Raw genomic sequence first — 22,765 nt, 5'->3', positions numbered from 1 at the left:
AAGTGTTATGTCTCTTAATCATTATGAAATGACCATTTTTGTCTCTGATTACTTTTGCTGTCTCATAGTCAGCATTATTAGATATGAGTATTGCTACTCCTGCTTTTTTTGGATGTTATTTGCTTAAAGTATTGTTTTCCAGCCTTTCACTTTGAATTTGTTTTTATCCTTATTGCTTAGATGTATTTCTTGTAGGCAGCATATAGTTGGATTTTCTTTCTTTTCTTTTTTCTTTTTTTTTACAGAGACAGAGAGTCAGAGAGAGGGATAGATAGGGACAGACAGACAGGAATGGAGAGATGAGAAGCATCAATCATTAGTTTTTTGTTGCACATTGCAACACCTTAGTTGTTCATTGATTGCTTTTTCATATGTGCCTTGACTGCGGGCCTTCAGCAGACCAAGTAACCCCTGCTTGAGCCAGTGACTTTGAGTCCAAGCTGGTGAGCTTTTTGCTCAAACCAGATGAGCCCGCGCTCAAGCTGGTGACCTCGGGGTCTCAAACCTGGGTCTTCGGCATCCCAGTCTGACGCTTTATCCACTGTGCCACCGCCTGGTCAGGCGGATTTTTCTACTACTGTGTCTTTTTATTGGTGAGTTTAATCCATTTATTGTACATTTAGTGTAATTATTGACACTTGTGGGTTCCCTATTGCCATTTTATAAATTGCTTTCTGTTAGTTTTGTATCTTGTTTGATTCTTCTCTCTTGTTTTTCTATCATTTGTTTTTATTTGGTTATATTCCGTACTTCTTTCCTCTGTTGCTACCTTTTTTAAGTCATGTGCTTCTGTGGTGGTTTTTTTCAGGGGTAGTTACCATTAAGTAATGAAAAGGGTACCTACCATGTTCATTGTAGTACAATATCTTATGAGTGCTTCTGCATTCCATCGTCCTTTGCTACTGTTAATCTCTGTCCTCTCCCTCCCTTTTTTTGTTTTTGTTGTCACAGTTTAAATGTGGTTTTATTCTTTTCTTGGTGGAGCTTTTACTTGTGGTTTTGTTTTGTTCTTTGTATCTGGTTGGAAAGCCCTCTTTAGTATTTCCTGGAGTGGGGGTTTTCTGATGATAAATTCCCTCATCTTTCCTGTATCTGTGAATGTTTTTATTTCTTCTTCGTATTTGAAGGATAGCTTTGATGGGTATAGTATTCTTGGCTGAAAGTTCCTCTCTTTCAGAACTTTAAATATTGGCATCCACTCTCTTCTAGCTTGTAGAGTTTCTGCTGAGAAATCCGATGATAATCTAATAGGCCTTCCTTTATATGTTGTATTCTTCTTTTCCCTGGCTGCCTTAAGAATTTTTTCTTTGTCGTTGGTTTGTGTCAATTTCATTATGATGTGCCTTGGAGTAGGTTTGTTGGGGTTAAGAAATCTCGGTGTTCCACCTGACCTGTGGTGGCGCAGTGGATAAAGCATCGACCTGGAAATGCTGAGGTCACTGGTTCGAAACCCTGGGCTTGCCTGGTCAACACACATATGGGAGTTGATGCTTCCAGGTCCTCCCCCCGTCTCTCTCTCTTCTCTCTCTCCCCCTCTCTCTCCTCTCTAAAATGAATAAAAAAAAAAAATTTAAAAAAAAAAGAAGAAAACTCGGTGTTCTGTTTGCTTCTTGAATTTGAGGCTTTAGTTCTTTCCACAGGCTTGGGAAGTTCTCGTCTATTATTTTTTGAATATGTTCTCCATTCCATTTTCTCTCTCTTCTCCTTCTGATATACCTATTATTCTTATGTTAGTCTTTTTAATGGAGTCAGACAATTCCTGTAGGGTTTTCTCACTTTTTAAAATTTTTGAGTCTCTATTCTCTCTGTGTACCTCAAGTTGCTTGTTTTCTATGTCACTAATCCTACCTTCTATCTGGCCTGTTCTATTAGCTAAGCTTGTTACCTCGTTTTTCAGTTTGTGAATTGAGTTTTTCATCTCTGTTTGATTTGTTTTTATAGTTTCAATTTCCTTGGTAATATATTCTTTGTGTTCGTTGTTTTTTGAGCTCCCTAAATTGCCTTTCTGTGTTTTCTTGTATACCTCTGAGTATTTTTAGGATTTCTATTTTAAATTCTCTGTCATTTAGCTCCAAGGTTTCCAATATATTTTTTTCTCCATAGATTTTTCCTCATCTATCTGTGCTACATCTGTCTTTTGTATCCATGATATTCTATTTTCTTTTACTTAATGGCATCTGAGGGTGGTTTTGTTGATAGCACTTCGTGTTCAGTGTGTGGGACTTCCAGATACTCCAAGGATAGATTTTTCTGTCATTGGTTGAAGAACTTGTTGAAATTTTGGGGAGAGATTTCGGGAGCACTCCTCACGGCGCCATTTCTCTGACGTCACCCCGGAGCAAATATTTTAAGTTTCAATGTGTACGACCCAATGCCATGCAGGAATGAACATGTACCTCACCTGTCTCAGTGCCAAGGAGGACCCCCAATCATGTCCTTTCATATAAGCAGGGCCCTCACCAGCTGACAAGGCCCAACTCCACAGCATGCACTGAACAACACCTGTGTGACACAGATCTGCATGCTGTCAGTCATTGGCGTGCTGCATCTCCTGACAAAATGCAAGGGCCCTAACAAGCTGAACTGTGCCCAGCCGCAGTGGGGACAACCCCCAGGCGGCCCAGCTATGCACCAGGAGCTCGACCACTGATGCTGTGGTAAGCAGGCAGAGCGGCCACCATAGTCAGACTCCATGTTACACCAGTGCCGAAAGGCCGGGCAGCTGGGCTGTGGGCCGGGGCATGCTCTGCAGCCACAGAGCCCCTCTGTTGCAGGAGTCCATGCCTGCACCGATCCTCTGTTGGGACACTGCCCAGCGCTCCAAGCAGCATAAAGTAACACTCTGTTCATGCTGACCGCAACATAACCCTCACTGACCAGAGCTTTGAGACCCGCACCCCCCAATCTCATGTATACAGCAGCAGCTAAACTGCTGACTGTCCCAACCTGGAAGAAAATTCTGCGGAAGAATCTTCCAAGCACCCAAATGGATGCTGCTCCTGCTAGAGACACACCCACCTTTCAGCTCCAGCACCTGCACCACAGTGCTGTCATCCCCAGCAATCAGAAAGGACAGGGCAAACTGGATGTAGGCCAGCCGGACGTCGTGTGTGCCCTGAGGACGAGAGGACAAGGGTCACATGAACATCCACACCCTGAGAAATTCATGCATGCCCCTCCTGTCCCAAAGTCAGAGGTCTCCTGGGCTCATCTAAAACCCATGGGCATCACTATGGAAACAAGGGTTTTCTCTTTGCTCTTCCTCTCAATCTCCTCCTCTTCCTCCCCCTTCAAGCTCTTTCTAAATACAAACTTGTGGATGAAATAGTGTGTCCCCTTCCCCGACTGCACTACATAAAGCACTGTTAGTTCACGGACCACTTTGGTGTAGAGCAGAAGGTTCTCAGCCACCCAGATACTATCTGCTCTTGCTGCCAAGGAAATAACATACCCACGTTTTTAAAAATCCAGAAATAACGGAAAAACTGGTGCTGCTTTTGATGAGTTGCCAATGAGGTGATGTCTGGTTTTTATTAGATATTATAATAGGCACAAAAGCACAGACGCTATCATATTACAGCCCAGCATGGCCTCCCAGGACTGCAGTCTGACCTGTCCTGAGACGTCAGCCATGAGTAGGGACAGTGGGCATCCTCAACCAGGGCCCCAAGGCCACGACCAGCAGCCAACACTTCAGGGGAAGTCACCAGGGACATCTGATCAGTTTTCCCTCCTAGTAACTTCAAGACAAACCCGTGCCTCTCCATCCCTGTTTTACATCCAAAGAACCACGGCAGGTGGTCATGGGGCCCCTTGTCAGTGGCAGCAGAACGAGCACAATGCTCGGGTTCTCCACTGCCAAAACCAAACACCCCTCCGTTTCAAGGAGCCCAAAGGTCCTTTAGTTGGCTGCCATGACCAGTTAACGGGGAGCATTATTGCCCTGAGCACGTGACGATTGCGGAGCCTGACTTTAGATAGCCCGTGCTGAGAGCAGCAGAGGTGGTAGCAGGGACAAGGACGACCAGTGACGCTCAGAGTCCTCACCCCATGCCAGACACCTGGTCCATGCTGCCCAGTGTCACAGCAACCCAAGGCAGATGCCCACTGCGCCAGTTCTACAGACAAGGAGCCAGCTTCAAACAACTTGCTCGAGGTCACGTAACTGCTCTGCATACGCACTAAGACTGGGTGACGAGGAATAACTACAAACACGTGCCTCACGCTCAACTTTATGACTGACTATAGAGATTTCTTCTCCTCGGGCCCCCATGGCACTCCACATCCCTGTTCCCAAAATGCAGGGACCACACATGGCACCATGTAGGCCTGCAGGGGAGTATTTAATACTTCAGTCTTGTTGTGTTGGGTACACGCTTCTTCTGGAGAAAAGAGCGGACGCCTGGCTGACGCTCTGTGATGTGGGGACAGAGGCTGTGCACACCTGCTGCATGTACACAGTCTATCTCCGTCCATGCCACACAGTGTTTCATTCAGCAAGACCTGGTCAAGCCACACACATGAGAGGCTCCAAGCTCCAAGCTCTCTCTCTCATTCTGGGGACTGATCTGTGGGCCTCTTTACAACAAAGAGTTTGGGGACAACGACAGTAAGGATTTGAAAATGAGCTGCATTGGTTTAGTGTCAGCAATGCCCCAGAGGTGCCACCACTTATTGAATACAAATCACATTCAAGGTGCCATGATCTCAGGCTGACAGGAACCAGTGACTAAGACATTGCTCCTGTCCTCCGGAAGCCTGAAGTGACCACCACCCCCAACCTCCCTGGATGCCTCATCGTTCAAAGAGGCAAACATACAAACACAGCTACCCTGACACAAACACAGCTACCCTGCTTTCCTGGCCCACGTGTGCCTTGCGCTTCAAAAGACCACTGGTGCAGTGTAACACTGCCTGGAAAACAGCGGTCAGGGCTCATCCTTCCCCAGCGGATCGGAGAGGCTGCTCGAGTCAGGGGGATTCTGTCCACTGAAGTACTGGGGTCAGGGCCCTGGAGCACTGGTCCCAGTCACCAGGTGTTCCAGCTCTGTCTGTCCTGCCTAGACTCTGCAGAGCTAGACTAAATCCTCCTGAGTTCCTCCAGCAACAGATTCTGAACCATATGGGATCCAGTCTCACCTCCGGGCACCCACTGCATATGCAGACAACCCCGAACTTCAGATCCCTGCCGCTGGGGAGAAACACCCTTCAGACCTGCCCCACACGCAAGCCATGGCCCTACCTCCCCAGCCCCGAGCACACAGTCCCTCACTACCCCAGCCTCTGCCCCAACAAACTCCATCAAAGGCAAGAGGACCGCATGTGCACTACTCATTCCTACCCTGTGACTTCACGGGGCTATTATCCCAGGAAGAAAGCGTCCCAAACTCCACACTTGTTTCAAAACACTGTCTTAAAAAGACCAAAACATATTTGGTGAAACTGTTCTTCAGAGCAGGGTTTCTCACAATGCTTTCTTTGGCCAGATGATAAACACCCATGATCCTCTCCTATGAGACTGTACCAATTCCTCCATAAGGGTCAGAGTGGGGGCATAAAACGCAGAAGTGGAGAGACTTAAGCTCACCCACCGGATATACTCTATGGCCCCGGACCGGATCCTGACTTGAACCATGAAGGGTAAGGCCACAGGTGAGATAGTTGGCGGAGAACTGAGAGTGAACTGGGCATCAGGTGGTGCTGAGGAATTATTAATGGTGTCAGGTGTGGTGGTGGCACTGTGATTTTGTTTTGTAAAAGGTCACTCTCTGTAAGAGATGCACCCTGAAATATTTATGATGAAATGTGACGCACAGGTGGGATTTGCTCTAACAGGCTGCCCCAAACAACCCACAAGGTGGGGGAGGGGACATCGTTGGAAGCTGCTGACAGGTATTGGGGGTCACTATGCTGCTCTGTAGTTCTGAATCTCCCCGACATTCCCTATATCAAAAAAAATTTTTTTATATGTCTAGAAACCATTTCCTACCACATACAGCATATTTAAGATAGTTGATTCAGAACACAAAATAGGAAGTAAAAATGCGGTGGCCTTTCTTGTATCTGGGTGGATGGCCTGGCTGCTGACGTGCACTGCCCTTAGAGGGCTGGGCTGCTGAGCTTGAGCAGGAAGGGAATGGGAATCAGATGGATAATTACTGCCCGCTGACAACCAGGTTGAACCAAAGGGCACCGACTCCTCTCTGTTCCCCATGCTCAGGAAGGGGCACAGAACCGACCCTTGGCTGTTCCCCATGCTCAGAATGCGGCACAGAACTGACTCCTCTCTGTTCCCTGCACTCAGGAGGGAGCATGGAACCAATTCCTGGCTGTTTGTGGCTCTGGAGCGCCAGCAGGGAGAGCGGACCTGTCACCTGATAGGCAGGATGCACTTCAAGAACCAGCAGGCCGCACTCACCTAGGAGGACAGGAGAACTTCCCCTCCAGCCTGAGTCCCCAAACATGTTCTTACTCCTGAAGAACCTCAGGAGAGTTCAAGCATTCTCACCTCCATTCTCTCTGGCACAATCCAGCCCTTCTAGACAAAACATACTGGCAGGCACAAGAAACATTAAAAAGCCCTAAATGTCCTCTCTGATGTCACTGGCTTTGACTTTTCCAAGGGCTTTCTCCAGAGTGGACAGAATAGAAACAAGAGCAGCAGGGCACCCCAGAGTCTGTGTCATGAGGCCACGGAATTACTTCATTTACATACAAGCTAAGTCATCCCCATAGATCAGGAAGGCCCCAGAGAAGCTGGCCTCACATGCCCATCATTCAGCTCTACCTGGTGACCAGGCCCCCACTGCCAGCCAGGAGTGAGGTCTGCCCTCCTCCCAGGCTCCAGGGGCTGCCAGGGCACATGACTCTACACAGGGCCTCTGACTTCAGGTATGTGAGGACCAAGACCAGAAAGAGGACAAACCACAGGACGAGACACTGGGGCTCACCTTTGAATCCCTCTTGGTCACCAGGGTGTACAAGGTCTTTTTATTCAAATCAAAATGGCTGCAGAAATCCCTGGCAGCCTCAGGGCCCTGGGTTACCATGGCAGCCATCAGGTTCAGGCAAGCTCGAGCCATCCTGCACAGGGACAACAGGAAATCAGATGTCAGGAGGAGTGGACGCACAAAACCACCTGCACGCTGGCTGTGATTTGCTGTCCCCAAACCAGAAAAGGGAAGGAAGGAGCTATTCGCATATACTTTCTTTTAAAAGAAAATCATAACAAAATTTCAAATAAAGGACAAAACCATGAGTTGGGGGAGGACCCAAGAATACACACTGTGAACCACAAATATGGGGATTTCTCTGACCAGCAAGTCATCATGCTCACCCCACCCTGCCTCTGCGGGCACAGAGGTGCTCCTGTAGTAACCATCTTCAAAGTGAGCCTGGGGTTTACTCAGGTTCACTCGGGGGCTAGGCAGATAGCACTGTGTACCACAATCGAGGTCCCACCTACATGCACTGTTCTCATGGAGGGTGAACACCAGTCAGGATTGATGTGAATATGGTGTCACGTAGGGCTGTACCAATACACGTACAAATGGGTATTTTCCTGCACAGGCTAAAGGAACAGGTAGCACCAGTGGACAGGGATGGTCAAAAGGCCTCTCTGAGGACACTCCTGCAAAGCCCTGCAGGCAGAGAGGGAGAGCCGGGATGACCTTGGAGAATGCCTAGCGAGGGCCACTGGGGCAGGACAAACAATGCTAAGGATGCTTCAGCATCCCCAGGACAGCAAGGAGGCAGCAGGGCAGGAGTGACAGGGACTGTGGTAAGAGGGATCAGCAAGAGCGAGGGCCCATCAGCAGCAGGAGGGGCAGAGCCTCCACATCACAAGAAGAGAAAGGGTCAAATGCACTTGGGGAGAGCTGGGCAGAGCAAGACCAAGGCTGGCCCTGCCGCAAGGAGGCACGTTTACCTGTAGCCCGAGGAGTACAGGGCCTCACAGAGGAGCTTCATGTGGCTGGTCAGCAGCTTCTTCACGACGTTCATTCCCACAACGTGAAAATGGGAGAGATCGCTTGCTGTCCGCAGTAATATGGCCTCGAAAACTTGAAATATTAACAGCATCTGCAATGACAGGATTGAAATGCTTCTGAGTACTCTCACTTCCTTCCCTCTACAAACCTGCTCCTCTTATCTCAGCCATGGTCACTTGCAGGCTGAATACCTGCAACCTGCAGGATGAGGCCTCCCCGGATTCTGAGCCAGAGGCAGGGAGGAAGGTGGCAGCTTAGCAAGCTGCCCTGCCAGGCCCAGGGCGCTGGAGTTAGTCCTGCTCCCATAGCCTAGCTAAATAGAGAATTGCTTGCTTTCAACAACACTGAAGGAAGTGGAAAGAGTGATTTCTATATAAGGCTGGGCCTCACTGCTTTGGGCACATTCAGGTCTGCAGCCTTCCCAAAATAACCCTGAGATTTCAATAAATTCCTAAATATCCCCAATTTTGAGCCTCTTTGGAACCAGAAGACATTTCAACACAATATCTGTGACACACGGTTTTTCTCTATTTTCCTTTTGTTAAAACAAACCATGTTGCAACCCAGTGCACTTAGATTGAGGATCTACAACCCCTGTGTCTCGTGTTATTCATCCAGTGCATTTAGATTAAGAATCTGTGGCCCTTCCTTCTGGTGTTATTCACCAATAAGTAGTTAGTGCTTTCCACTAAAATGCTTTCAAAGGTCATGATGCAAAAATAAACATGTTCCTACAGCACAGGACCACAGCATCATTTTCTGTAGAAAGTTGGCAAGGTCTTGGACTTTGTATCACAATTCCCTTCATTAAGTTAAACACAACAGAAGCATGACCTTGCTCTTCCCTTCATCAGCCAGGTAAGGAATGACACACCTCACTTTCAGGTCGCTTCTCCCCACTCAGGAGCTGGAAAATCTCTGCACACTCCACAGAAATCTTGATGTAGCCTTCCACAACATCGTACATGTCTGCTTGGGGTAGCTTCTTGGCAGCAGAGACAAATGTTTCCAAGGCTAAAATAGTGATGTTCAAATGTTAGCAAAGATGGTCCCCCTGGAAACACAACTGCTACTGGGACAGAGGAGGCTTCTGGCAGGAACATCCAGGCAAGTGGAACTACCACTAACTGTGGTGAAGAACATGGCAGCCATGTAGCGATGGGGGGGAACAAAGTCATGACACTGCCAATCCTGTACCTCCGGCAAAGGCATGGAACTGGTTCACACAGAGCAGAACCTTTTCCATCCAGGGAGCCTCCTCAGCACCTCTGGGTCTTTACCAATCTAATCCCACAGCACTCTTCTCTCCACCCCCACACAAACAGGGTGCAGTCAGAGAATGAATATAAAAAATGTGGTATACCTACACTATCTGTAAATATCTATCATACACACATATATATAGTGAAATAATATTCAGCCTTCAAAAAGGAAATTCTGCCTTTTGTGACATGGAGATATCATGAGGACATTAAGTGAAATAAGTCAGACAGAAAAAACAAGTAATTTATGTCCTCACGTGTCGAATCTAAAAAAAAGCTGAACTCAGCCTGGCTAGTTGGCTCAGTGGTAGAGCGTCGGCCTGGCGTGCATAAGTCCCGGGTTCAATTCCCAGCCAGGGCACACAGGAGAGGCACCCATCTACTTCTCCACCCCTCTCCCTCTCCTTCCTCTCTGTCTCTCTCTTCCCCTCCTGCAGCCCAGGCTCCATTGGAGCAGAGTTGGCCCGGGCACTGAGGATGGCTCTGTGGCCTCTGCCTCAGGTGCTAGAATGGCTCTGGTTGCAACAGAGCGACGCCCCAGGTGGGCAGAACATCGCCCCTGGTGGGTGTGCCGGGTGGATCCCTGTCGGGCGCATGCGGGAGTCTGTCTGACTGCCTCCCCGTTTCCAACTTCAGAAAAAAAAAAAAAAAAAGAAATTAAAAAAAGCTGAACTCATAGAAACAGAGAGCAGATTGGAGGTTGCTGGGGGTGGGGAAGTAAAGAGATGCTGGTCACAGGGAACACACTTCCAGCTATGAGATGAGTAAGTTCTGGGGCTCTAATGTGCAGTGTGGTGTCTACAATTAATTGTACTGTATTGGGTACTTCAAAGTTGTTAACAGAGTAGGTCTTAAATGTTATCGACCCCCCCTCCATGGTAATTACATGAAGGAATGGTGGTGTTAACTAACCTTATTGTGATCATTTCACAATATATACATGTGTCAAATCATCATATTGTTCATCTTAAACTTATATTTATGTCAATAATATCTCAATAAAACTGGAAACAACACCTTCCCTACTCCCTGGATGAAAACAAAGTCCCCAATGTCTATCAATTGCACTTCCCTGGGCAGTGACCCTATCACAGGAAGTTACGAGAACATATCAAAAGAGAGACACCAGGCCTGACCTGTGGTGGTGCAGTGGATAAAGCGTCGACCTGGAAATGCTGAGGTCGCCGGTTCGAAACCCTGGGCTTGCCTGATCAAGGCACATATGGGAGTTGATGCTTCCTGCTCCTCCCCCTTCTCTCTCTCTGTCTCTCTCTCCTCTCCCTCTCTATCTCCTTCCTAAAATGAATAAATTAAAAAAAAGAAAAACAAAAAGGGAGACACCAAGATAGAGACCAGATTCAAACACAAATCCCACGTAGCCTCAGAGGGGACTCACTTTCACCCAGTCCCACATTTTCCAACAATGTCACCAGCACCTGTCCTGTCTACCCAGGTTTCCACCCAAAACCTGTTCAAACGCAGTACCCTAAAATGGTGAAGCTCTCTGAGCAAAACCATGAATATGTACACCGGTGCAATCTTTTACAAAATCATGCTTTCCTCTGCCAGTAGGGTCGCTGTCCCTGCCACCCTCCCTACAACTCGACTGAAAAGCCACTCTTTCAGGGAGCCTTCTTGGGTCTCTCAGATTAGAACTTGTCCCATGTGATTCCACTGACTGCCATCTGCCTTCTGAACTTGATGTGTAAGCTCACAACGGCAGGACCCCTGTCCGATTTCCACTCATCATTTTCACTCTCCCCTAGCAAATAATAGCCCCTAATAACTAATGAACATATGAATGAAATCCAGTGCTAAAGCAGGGAGCATCTTCCCAGCACTGCCTAGCCGTTGCAGGCATCAAACATTTAAAAGCAACATCTGTGGGAGGCAAACTGGACATTGCGGCTATTCTGGCCACTAACTTAATAATAGTTCCTTGAATCTGGGAGAAACGCTGTCACGGTTTTATTCGGACAAGTCACAGCCTATGCAACTGCGTTCTTCCCCATCACCTACACTTTCTAGTAGTGGACTCATGATCCTGTGAAGGGCAATCACGCTTTTCAAAAGAGAGATTATAGACTCTCCTCCCGATCAGTCACCAGGTCAACCTTAGTCAACCGACAAGGCCTTGGGGTGGCCTCGGGTGGGGTGACACCACTGAAAACAGAACTGACAGCCACAGCGGCGGCGACCTGAAGGACAGTCGGGGCTCGAAAAACACGGCCCAGGGCGAGGAAGTGCCGCGCGCGGTCCCGTAGCGGCCCGGGCCCTGGACGCTCAGCCACCGGGGCCTCGGTTTCCCGCCTGACCCGCGGTGAAGGAGGGGCTGCGTCTGGCACACGGCGACCCGCTCCACACCCCACGGAGGCCGACCCGCACTTACCCGGCCCCGCGCCCTGCTGGTCCCTCAACTGCGCCTTGAAGCGCACGCCCGTGCGCTCCTCGCTGCGGGCCCGCTTGGGTGCTCCCGCGGGGGAAGCCGCGCCATCCTTACCGCCCCGGGCCTTCCTCTTGGGGGTCCCCATGACGAGAGGGAGGGCGCGCGGGGATTCACGCCCGTGGACCTGGCGGAAGAACGCACGGACAACAGAGAGGCGACAGTAACCCCCACGTGCGCAAGAAGGGGAGGGGCTTGGCGGAAGAGGCGGGCCCTCGAGAAAGAAAGAAGGCGGAAGGGGCGGGTCTAAATCGGGACCTGCGGAAAGAGCGGGAGCACAGGGGCGGGGGCCTGTAGTGGGCGGCCCATACATGGGGCGGGGCATGTGGAATGACTGGCAGGCGAGCAGCGAGTGGGTCTGCGGCGGGTTCTGCTGTTGTCGCCGCGTCGAGTCTTGGGGACCCACTGTTCCTGCCATGCCCGCCGGCTCGCTCGCGGCCTGGGGTGAGCGGACACTGCACGACCCTTCCTGCCTTCGGCGGCTCTCTCGACTCTTCGGCGGGCAGAAGCCAGATCCTCCGCTCCCGCAGCGCACGAGGCCGGGCGCGGAGCTGTACCGCCAGCTCAGTTAGCGGCGCCGCTGGAAGAAAGTGCGCAGCACGCAGCAGGATGCCGAGCCGATTGCGAGCCTTGCGGGCTGGCTGCGAAGCTGACCGAGCTCAGCTGAGTGCCAGGCGGGCCGATGCGGGAGGTCTTCGCTCCGGTACCCGGGCCGAGGGTCGTGCAGGTGCTCCTAACCCTGACCCTGAGCGCATGGCTCAACCGAAACCGGACTGATCTCCACCCCAGGCGTCCCCAGACCGAGAGGAGGACGGGAGCCCTGTCGGCGTGCGGGTTGAGAGGACCGCAGGATGTAACGTCTCGGAAGACCCTTCACGGACAGCGCAGAGGCCTCGGCGTCTGAGCTCCGGTCCTCAAAACGGAGACAGCAAAGCCAGCCCTACCGCATCGCTGGGGCGACCTGAGCTGGGAAAGTGATGCCACGGCTGGAAAAAACGGTGGTGGTGGTGGTGGGGAGTACTGTGCGTTTTTTGCAATACATTATTGACTTGAGAGCTACATTAAATGCTCTGAAATAAAATGAATAAGCAGAAAGCAGGCTGGTGCATTTTTTTAAATGACTTTATCAATACTTGGTTATATGTTACAATAAATCATGAACCTGCTCCTTAGATGATTAACTTGGTAATTAATCGGCGTTCTCTGTCCGGTTGTCCTCTAGTCTGAGGGAATACTGTCAGTAGATGTGGAATGAGCATCTGAGGACCTGGCTTTTGTAGCCTGCTGGGGTTTCAGAGTCTCTAGTGGAAAATGTCCATGATGTTGACCCCAAGCTTCTCCCTGGCAAAATGATCCTGCCTGTGGAAATGCCCATGTTGTAGGCAAGTCAGAGGGAGTCCCTCACCCCCAGCATAGCTGAGCAGACGCAGCAATGTTAAGGGACAGGGATATGCTCAAAATTCAGGCTGCAAAGTGCAATGCTCTTAGTAAAGACAGTCTTCGTTCTGACTATCCACATGGGTTCTTTTTTGTCATTAATTGTCAACCACCAAGTTCATTTTCAACCAAACGAAACAGTTTGGACCTGACTAAAGAGGCAGCAGGGAGAGGTAGAAAACTGTCAATGCCTGTATCCAGTTCTTGCCTGTGACCTTGGGCAAATTTCCACTTCTCTTTGCAAAGAGGGTGTGGGAACTTGCCAGTGTTTCCCCACTAGGAAGTACTAGAGCCACTCACCCAGTGGCTCCTAACCCCAGTTTGAAAGCAAGTTGTCAGTGCCCATCCCAGTCTAAGCCAGTGACATATGTGATGTATGGCTCAGAGATACAGATGGATGCTGTAGTCTAAGTCAGTTTAATGCCATGAGCCATTGGTGCCAGGTCACTAACCCCATTAATCCCACCAATCAACTTCTGGACCAGTAACATGGCTTTCTATAACCAAGGCATGCATGGAGAGAAAGGACCCCAAAACATCCCGATCTATTAAAGATAAACATAATCATTGCTAGGACATTCTAAGTTGGTATCTACTTTGGGGCCCTTTTGCTCACTGTTGCCTCTGAAACTCTGCGCAGACCTCACATTGCTCGTGCTGTCACTTCAGGTGGGCTCTTCTCATTGATCTCTCCCTATCTTCTTACCCTCCACTGCTTTCTCTTACTGCTGTTTCACCTACTGGTGATATTAGGTACTCATGTGTTCATCAAACTCCTTTACTAAAATGTGCACTCTATGATAGCATAAAGCAAAGCTCAGTGCTCCAGTCTTACTGCCTAGAACAGGCTTGGCACATCAGAGGGCTCAATAAATATTGGTTCAATACATGTTAACTTAAATATGAATATAGGAGATTATATAGATCTGAAACAAGTTTGGTTACTGTCAGTCTATTGTTTAAAAAAGCTGACTCTTGGAATTCTATCAAAAAGCCTCGGGATGCAGGTTTTCGAGCCTATGTGCTCGTGAACTGGCCCCTGAACTTTGGTGAATTAGCCCAGGGAAATGTGGAACCTGTAATAGCCAATTGGTTCATCTGCAGTGGCCACACATCTCATTCACAGGTGTTAAGTGTCGGTATTTATTTATCCCCATTTCAATCTTCTAAGTTTAAATTCAAGCTCTGAAGAGGTAAAAGGAGGAGCTTGATCAGTCTATATCAAGTTCCTATGGAGCCTGACCAGGTGGTGGCACAGTGGATAGAGCATCGGACTGGGGTGCAGAGGACCCAGGTTCGAGACCCTGAGGTTGTCAGTTTGAGCACAGGCTCATCTGCTTTGAGCAAAGCTCACCAGCTTGGACCCAAGGTTGCTGGCTCAAGCAAGGGGTTACTCGGTCTGCTGAAGGCCCATGGTCAAGGCACATATGAGAAAGCATTCAATGAACAACTAAGGTGTTGCAACAAAAAACTGATGATTGATGCTTCTCATCTCTCTCCGTTCCTGTCTGTCTATCCCTCTCTCTGATTCTCTCTCTCTGTCTCTGTTTTTAAAAAAAAAAAAGTTCCTATTGAAGCATGTTCACCATGGACTCTCAGAATGTGAGAAGTATGCATTGCTGTACAGGAGATGATGTTGTCTTCACAGTTTATGCTGTGTTTTTCACCAGGGCGGAAGTTTGTTAGTATAATCACAACATAGGGAGGAGCGGTATGAAGTTCCTTGCTCTGTTCTGTACAAAAAACGTTTTAGTGATGAATGGTTTAGTGTGGCATTAACAGAGATCAAAAACAGTTCCATTATCTGCTTGTTTAGTAGTGAGAAGAATGAAGCATTCTTTCAAAGACAGTCACATGAACTCCAGTGAATGTCTCAGTGTTTATAGGCCAGAAAAGTTAAGTAAACCCACAACTCCTCAATGCAAGTCAACAGAACACTGATATTTGCTATGCACATTGCACTAGACAATCAGCCATGAGAAATTCAAAAAGGTTGTCTTGGACCAGACCATTAAAAAATACTAGGTTACTGAGTTGATGGCCTTATTCTTTAAACAGCAAAATATGACAAAAAGTGTACCCAACTTAGACACTAAAATATGAGTGATAAATTTCAAAGCTATTATAAAGACTGGACTACCATCTTAACCATGAGATAGAAAATGTAGAAAATTTGAATAACACTGGATTCAAATTAATAGATAGTGAGAGAAATGTATACCCACAAACAGCATACATGCTCTTTTTATTTTTTTTATTTATTTAATTAATTAATTCATTTTTTTCTGAAGCTGGAAATGGGGAGAGACAGACTCCCGCATGCGCCCGACCGTGATCCACCCGGCACGCCCACCAGGGGGCGACGCTCTGCCCACCAGGGGGCAATGCTCTGCCCCTCCTGGCGTCACTCTGTTGGGACCAGAGCCACTCTAGCGCCTGGGGCAGAGGCCAAGGAGCCATCCCCAGCGCCCGGGCCATCTTTGCTCCAGTGGAGCCTCGGCTGGGGGAGGGGAAGAGAGAGACAGAGAGGAAGGAGAGGGGGAGGGGTGGAGAAGCAGATGGGCGCTTCTCCTGTGTGCCCTGGCCGGGAATCAACCCGGGACTTCTGCACGCCAGGCCGACGCTCTACCACTGAGCCAACCGGCCAGGGCCACATGCTCTTTTTAAATGACATGGAACAATGATAAAAATTGATCATGTTCCAGTCTACAAAGCAGGCCCCAATAAATTCCAAAAACATCAACATCATACAGACCAAGTTCTCTGAGCAGCACACAATAAATTAGACCTTGGTAACAAGAGTATAGGTTTTTAAAAATCCCATTAATTTGAGAAGGGAAAAATACTTCTGAGTAATCCTTGAAAAGTATAAGGGAAATTAGAAAGACTTGGAACGCAATACAAAATAAAGTGTTAATCAATGGTGGAAAAAGTCTCAGAACTGTTTGTCTCAATTGAGCATTTAAGTTTAATAGTAAAAACACTGGTTAACGACAATAATGCACTGCAAAACTTCCAAAGGAAAGGAGAATGTTTTGTGCACCATCCATTTGTGTGTGTGTGTGCGTACATGTGCATGTGTGAGACTTTTAAGTTATGGGTTTTTTAAATGAGTACTTTTTAATGGAACACAAATGTGTTGCAGAATTTTGAGACCCAGTAAAACAAAGTTTAACAAGGGAAGAATAAAGGGGCACTGAAAATCAATGCGAAACAGATGGATATGGTTGGTCAATTGCAAAATAGGACCATAAATCCCTCCAGCCTGTGTGTAGGCCTCTTGCAGTGTGACTTTGCAGGTCCTCGCATTGGGAGAGGAATCATCTCTTCAAATGTCAGGGAGCAGTTTGGATTTCGAGGTTTCTAGAAGTGGCTGCTGCATGTCCTTGCCTGCAATGCTGTTATCCTTTGTCATTTGACACCTCCTTTCAGAGTATTTCTGGCTTGACATTGTGATAATGTTGTGCACTTGCATAATTTCCTTTACCTTCTTTTGTCTTTATTATTCAGTTTACTTCCTTTTGTGTTCCTTCACATCTTAATTACCTCGATGCTGCACTTTGGCTTTATTCCTAATGAAATAATCTTGGACCACTAATTTCAAATGTAATTTATCTTTGGAGAGGTTTTGGGAAACCGCCCCGGGGATGCAGGAAGACTGATAGAATGATGGGCAGGTCACCATGAGTGCTCTGGAGATGTGCAAAGTGGGTGAGGATGTTTGGGGTGGATGGGAAGCTGTGACAACCCATGGGGAAAGAGCATGCCAGGCAAAATCCACAGCAAATGCAAAGGCACTGAGGTGGGAACACAATCAGAGAGGTTAGGCAGCAACAAGAGGGCCCGTGTGTGGACAGTGGAGGGAGGCCAAGAGTAGTGAAAGTGAGGAAAGTCAGCCCAGAGCAAGTTATGGAGTTCTTGTTGACAAGGTCTTTGGAATGTTTGAACTGTCTGAATATGCAGTTCCCAAACTTGGCACCAAAATGCCCAGTGCACCATGAGAAACTCACAGGTTGCCTTCAAATATTTCCATAAGTTGTGGGAATACAGTAGTTCCTGACATCCACTGCAAGCTCCTGACTCTCGATAGTTCAGAGTTTCAATATCAAATTGTGCTACTTATCTTCGACGATGCCATAGCTTCACAAAGCTGGTCTATCAGTGTTTACTATGGAAAGGAAGGTGGCACTGTCCAATCTGAATTCAAGGTTGGAGAGACTGACACATGCCCAATAGGCACACACCTTATTAGTAAATAACTGTGGTTATTTAAGAATCAAATAAAAATACTTTTTCTATGTATGTATATTTTAGTTCAAACGGCTATTGAATTGTTCGAACATAAACACTTATTAAGTTGTTTGGATCTAACTATTTAATAAATATAACAGTTTAGGCTGTTTTGTTTTGTTTTGTTTTTGCCTAGGGATACTGTAAGAAATCATTGAGACACTAAGGACACTGTGAACCGAGAAAGTTTGGGAATCTCCACTCTGTACCCTTAATCAGAACTAACTTGTGTTGATTCTGAATTCCTTTCAAATAGACTTGGTTTTCTTTTTGGTAACTCTAAGCTTTCCCTTGGAAATTATCGTTAAAAGATTTAAAATGTGGCCCTGGCCGGTTGGCTCAGTGGTAGAGCGTCGGCCTGGCGTGCAGGAGTTCCGGGTTCGATTCCCGGCCAGGGCACACAGGAGAGGCGCCCATCTGCTTCTCTGCCCCTCCCCCTCTCCTTCCTCTCTGTATCCCCCCCACCCACCCCCCGCAGCCGAGGCTCCACTGGAGCAAAGTTTGCCCGGGTGCTGAGGATGGCTCTGTGGCCTCTGCCTCAGGTGCTAGAATGGCTCTGATTGCGGCAGAGCGACGCCCCAAGATGGACAGAGTGTTGCCCCCTGCTGGGCATGCCGGGTGGATCCCGGTCGGGCGCATGCGGGGGTCTGTCTGACTGCCTCCCCGTTTCCAGCTTTGGAAAAATACAAAAAAAAAAAAGATTCAAAATGTTTTTGTACACCCACATTCATAGCAGCATTATTCACAATAGCCAAGAGGTGGAAGCAACCCAAGTGTCCATCGGCAGATGAAGGATAAACAAAGCATGGTCTGTATATACAAGAGAATACTTACTACTCAAGCCTTACAAAGCAAGGTAGATGATGACACATATTACAATGTGGGTGAATCTTGAGGACATTGTGCTAAGTGAAAAAAAACACTCACAAAAGGACAAATACAGTATGGTTTCACTTATATGAGACAGATAGCATAGTTAAAATCATAAAGACAGAAAGAATAGTGGTTACCAGGGAATGAGGGAGGAGCAATGGGGAGCTAGTGTTTAATGGGCACAGAGTTTCATTTCTGCAAAGTGAAAAAGTTCTGGGGAGTGATGTGGTGATGGTTACACAACACTGTGAATGGGACACTTAAAAGGGTTAAAATGATAATTTTTGTTATGTATATTATTACCACATTAAAAAACTTATTTTTATTTTTTGGAATTCATAGGCCACTGTCACCATTTCTAAGACATAAATTAAGATTTTCACCGAGAGAGGGCGCCATTGGCAGGTGCTCATGGCATTTCCTGGTTGGCTGTGCAGAAGCAAATTGTCCAGGTTTCTCCCTTCCCCAGCACCTGCGCAACAGTTCTGGGCATCCCAGCCTCTCCTCCCCCTTCTGAGCTTTCTGCGGAAGGGCTTTTTACTATAGGTGACCGTGGAGAAATCAACTGGACATACACATGACCACCCTTCTCTTTTCCTCCTTCCAGGAAAAGCAATCAACTAGAGGGATCAATGTAGTCTATCCATACATAGGAATGTTTCTCAGCCTTAAAAAAAAGAAGAAAGTTCTGACACACAGATGAACCTTGAAGACATTATGCTAAGTGAAAAAATCCAGGCACCAAAGGACAAATACTGTGGCACTCACTTAGATGAGGCACTTATAGTAGTCAAGTTCATAAAAACAGAAAGTAGAACAGGGGTGCCCAAGTGGGGACTTATACTTTGAAAACCCCCACAGATCAAAATCCAATCCCTCACAATATTTCAAGAACCGCCCCCCCCAATGTTTGTGTATGCTACATCCATTCTTCTTCTGCAGAGAGAAAAATATGAATAGCAGAGAAACAGACCAATAGCATGTACAAAAAGACGCATTTAAGAAAACATTAAGAGCCCTGGCCGGTTGGCTCAGCGGTAGAGCGTCGGCCTAGCGTGCGGAGGACCCGGGTTCGATTCCCGGCCAGGGCACACAGGAGAAGCGCCCATTTGCTTCTCCACCCCTCCGCCGCGCTTTCCTCTCTGTCTCGCTCTTCCCCTCCCGCAGCCAAGGCTCCATTGGAGCAAAGATGGCCCGGGCGCTGGGCATGGCTCTGTGGCCTCTGCCTCAGGCGCTAGAGTGGCTCTGGTCGCAATATGGCGACGCCCAGGATGGGCAGAGCATCGCCCCCTGGGGGGCAGAGCACCGCCCCTGGTGGGCGTGCCGGGTGGATCCTGGTCGGGCGCATGCGGGAGTCTGTCTGACTGTCTCTCCCTGTTTCCAGCTTCAGAAAAATGAAAAAAAAAAAAAAAAAAAAAGAAAACATTAAGAAATGTCAAGGAACTAGCATAGATTTAACCAATTTTGTGAAACCGACATTTAATTTAAATGAGCTACGACATTTAGAGCCCAAATGGACTTTAGAGTCTGACCTTCACGTTTTGCCGATGTGAAAAAAATGAGAGGCAGGGAGGTCAAATGTCTGTGTGGGTAGCTGGCTATCAGTGGCAGAATACTGTCATGATTGCTGCCTTTGGTCTTGGAAGGAATGCCGTACAGACACCAGTTCTGCTCATATATTCTTCAAGGCCTCCTCCTGCGGGCTTTTGAAGTCAACCTTTCCAGTGGCCCCAGCCTTCCCGCTTAGTGAGCAGGCTCTGTGCTCTTGCTGTGGCTCTTTAGTGCCAGCTCTACAAACAAACCACCATTTGTTGCACTCTAAAAATAAGCCTTTTTAGCTCTGGACAACATTCGGCCTCACTCTCCCAGGCTGAAAGGTTGGTTTCTTTGCAGCTGACAAATGGTGGTTTATATCTTCCCAGAAGGGCTGCAGCTTGTCTCTGTTGAAAGCCTGAAGCCTTACCTGGATGGTGCGGGTGAGAGGAGAGGCTCGGGGTTGGAGTTCGAGCACACAGCACACAAACATCTTCCAAAACAGGCTTGGAAGGAGGAACAGGGTTGTAACTTAGAGCTGGGAAGGTAGGTGAGGGTTGCTTCAAAAGAAAAAAAAAGGCAGGAATTAAGACATGAAAAAAGGAAATGTGCAGTCATTCCCCCCTTATCTGTGAGGGACATGTTCCAGGACCCCAGTGGATGCCTGAAACCACAGATTGTACCAAACCCTAGAAACACTATGTTCTTGCATATATACATATGCTTACAATAAAGTTTAACTTAGGTATTAGGCACAGTCAGAAATTAACAATAACTAATAATAAAATAGAGCAATTGTGACAATATACTATATATAATACAGGTTATGTAAATGTGGTCTCTCTCTCTCTCTCTCTCTCAAAATATATTAATATACAAACATGTATTATTAGTATGCAGCGTGCAGATGTTGGACAATGATTCACCTCCCCAGCTCCGAGGGATGAAGCTGATGGCATAGGATTTCATCACAATGCTACTTACTCAGCATGGCACACAAATTCAAAACTCATGAATTGTTTACATCTGGAATTTTCCATTTAATATTTTCAGACTGTGCTTGATTGTAGGTAACTGAAACTGCAAAAAGGGAAGCTTCAGCTAAGGGCAAACAACTGGGGTATAGATTTCCTGCAAGGGTGCCGCTCCTACATAGAATGAATGCTGTGGGCACAGAAGCATGTCTCAGACTCGTGTGCAGGAAGAGGCACGATCACCCAGTGGTGCCACTGCATGGAAGGGAACACTTTTATGTGACTCCATCATGGTGTCCCTCCCTAACAACAGTGTTTCTGTAGTTTAAGCGGGTTTCAAGTCCTGCCACCAATGGTCTATGTATATATTTGTGCCAATAGTCTCCACATCTGAGACTTGGAAATGGCACCAACTTCCCTGCTTGATTTAATGCTCTGCTTCACTATCTTAAAATTCTGAATGATTTTTTTTTTTTTTTTTGTATTTTTCTGAAGCTGGAAACGGGGATAGACAGTCAGACAGACTCCCGCATGCGCCCGACCGGAATCCACCCAGCACGCCCACCAGGGGGCGATGCTCTGCCCCTCCGGGGCGTCGCTCTTTCGCAACCAGAGCCACTCTAGCGCCTGGGACAGAGGCCAAGGAGCCATCCCCAGCGCCCGGGCCATCTTTGCTCCAGTGGAGCCTAGGCTGCGGGAGGGGAAGAGAGAGACAGAGAGGAAGGAGAGGGGGAGGGGTGGAGAAGCAGATGGGCGCTTCTCCTGTGTGCCCTGGCCGGGAATCGAACCCGGGACTTCTACACGCCAGGCCGACACTCTACCACTGAGCCAACCGGCCAGGGCCTGAATGATTTTTGACTAAGGGGCTCAACATTTTCATTTTGCAGTCAATTATGGAGCTAGTCCTGGTTAGCACCTATCTCAAAGGGTTGTTGTGAATATTACTGTTTGGGGAGCATGTTATTACTTGGCTCATCGTTCATCAGACTTTGATTCCAATTCCTATGACTGTGCTGAGTAATCACAGGATGATGGCAGCTTCTGATTTTTTAAATTTCATCAAGAAAGGGAAAGCACCTTGGTGGGAAAGATTACACCTCTTCTTCGTGCCCTAGGTTGATTTTACAAGGGTTTTGCCTTCTTTGAAGTGAGGCTACCCTCCCCCTCTTTCCTGTCCTACAAGTTTTTATAGTGCCCCAGAGTTTAGGTATTTGATAGTTTCATAATTAGATGCAGAAAAATGGGAGGGGTGGTAATTGGTTCCCATTTGGTGGGCGGCACAAGGGGTCTTAGATATAAAAGTTCTAGAGAGGAAGATAGATGGAATTACTTCATTTTCTTGCATGATTTCCAATTTTTTTTTATTAAGTGAGAGGCGGGGAGGCAGAGACAGACTCCCCCATATATGCCCCGACCAGGATCCACTCGTCAAGCCCCCTACCAGGCAATGCTCTGCCCATCTAGGGCCGCTACTCCGTTGCTTAGCAACTGAGTTATATCAGCACTTGAGGTGAAGCCATGGAACCATTCTCAGCACCCAGGGCCAACTTGCTCAAACCCTTTGAGCCATAGCTGTGGGAGAAGCAGATGGTCACTCCTCCTGTGTGCCTGACCAGAAATCAAACCCAGGACTTCCACATGCCAGACTGACGCTCTACCGCTGAGCCAGGGCAATTTCCAAATTCTTAAATAGATCAGATTAGGATTAAAATCTAATTTAACAGTGAGTAACAGAGGGGCAAAGCAGAGGGAATTCCAGACTCCCCCATGTCCCAAAAAAATCTGGCCACACTGTGCTGTCCTCCCCCTTCCCCAAACATCTCTCTGATTTGGCCACTTTCCCCTTCTCTCTGGGCCTGCAAAGCCCCAGCCCAACACACAGCCGTAGCCTTCTAGCTACACTCAAATTCTGTTCACCTACCTCCCTGGACCCCTTTTGTCATTGTTATTTTTTGATTTTTTAAA

General features: G+C 47.7%; 1 protein-coding gene across 3 annotated transcripts in view; it reads right to left on the bottom strand.

Moving 5' to 3' along the window:
* Window positions 1-11,882, bottom strand: part of URB1 (URB1 ribosome biogenesis homolog) — a 70,341-nt gene extending 58,459 nt beyond the window's left edge. For all 3 annotated transcript variants that reach the window (XM_066370348.1, XM_066370349.1, XM_066370350.1), the window contains exons 1-5: window positions 11,640-11,882; window positions 8,863-9,002; window positions 7,928-8,079; window positions 6,951-7,083; window positions 3,019-3,115 (exon numbers count right to left, since the gene is read on the bottom strand). In XM_066370348.1, coding sequence (XP_066226445.1) covers window positions 3,019-3,115; window positions 6,951-7,083; window positions 7,928-8,079; window positions 8,863-9,002; window positions 11,640-11,781 — 664 coding nt within the window. In that variant the 5' untranslated portion in view covers window positions 11,782-11,882. The remainder of the gene's footprint in view (window positions 1-3,018; window positions 3,116-6,950; window positions 7,084-7,927; window positions 8,080-8,862; window positions 9,003-11,639) is intronic.
* Between the last annotated feature and the right edge of the window lie 10,883 nt (window positions 11,883-22,765).

This window comes from Saccopteryx leptura, chromosome 2 (genome assembly GCF_036850995.1).
Source record: "Saccopteryx leptura isolate mSacLep1 chromosome 2, mSacLep1_pri_phased_curated, whole genome shotgun sequence".
NCBI lineage: Eukaryota > Metazoa > Chordata > Mammalia > Chiroptera > Emballonuridae > Saccopteryx > Saccopteryx leptura.
The sequence above is the reverse complement of the archived record's forward strand: the minus strand, read 5'-3'. Positions and strand labels throughout refer to the sequence as shown.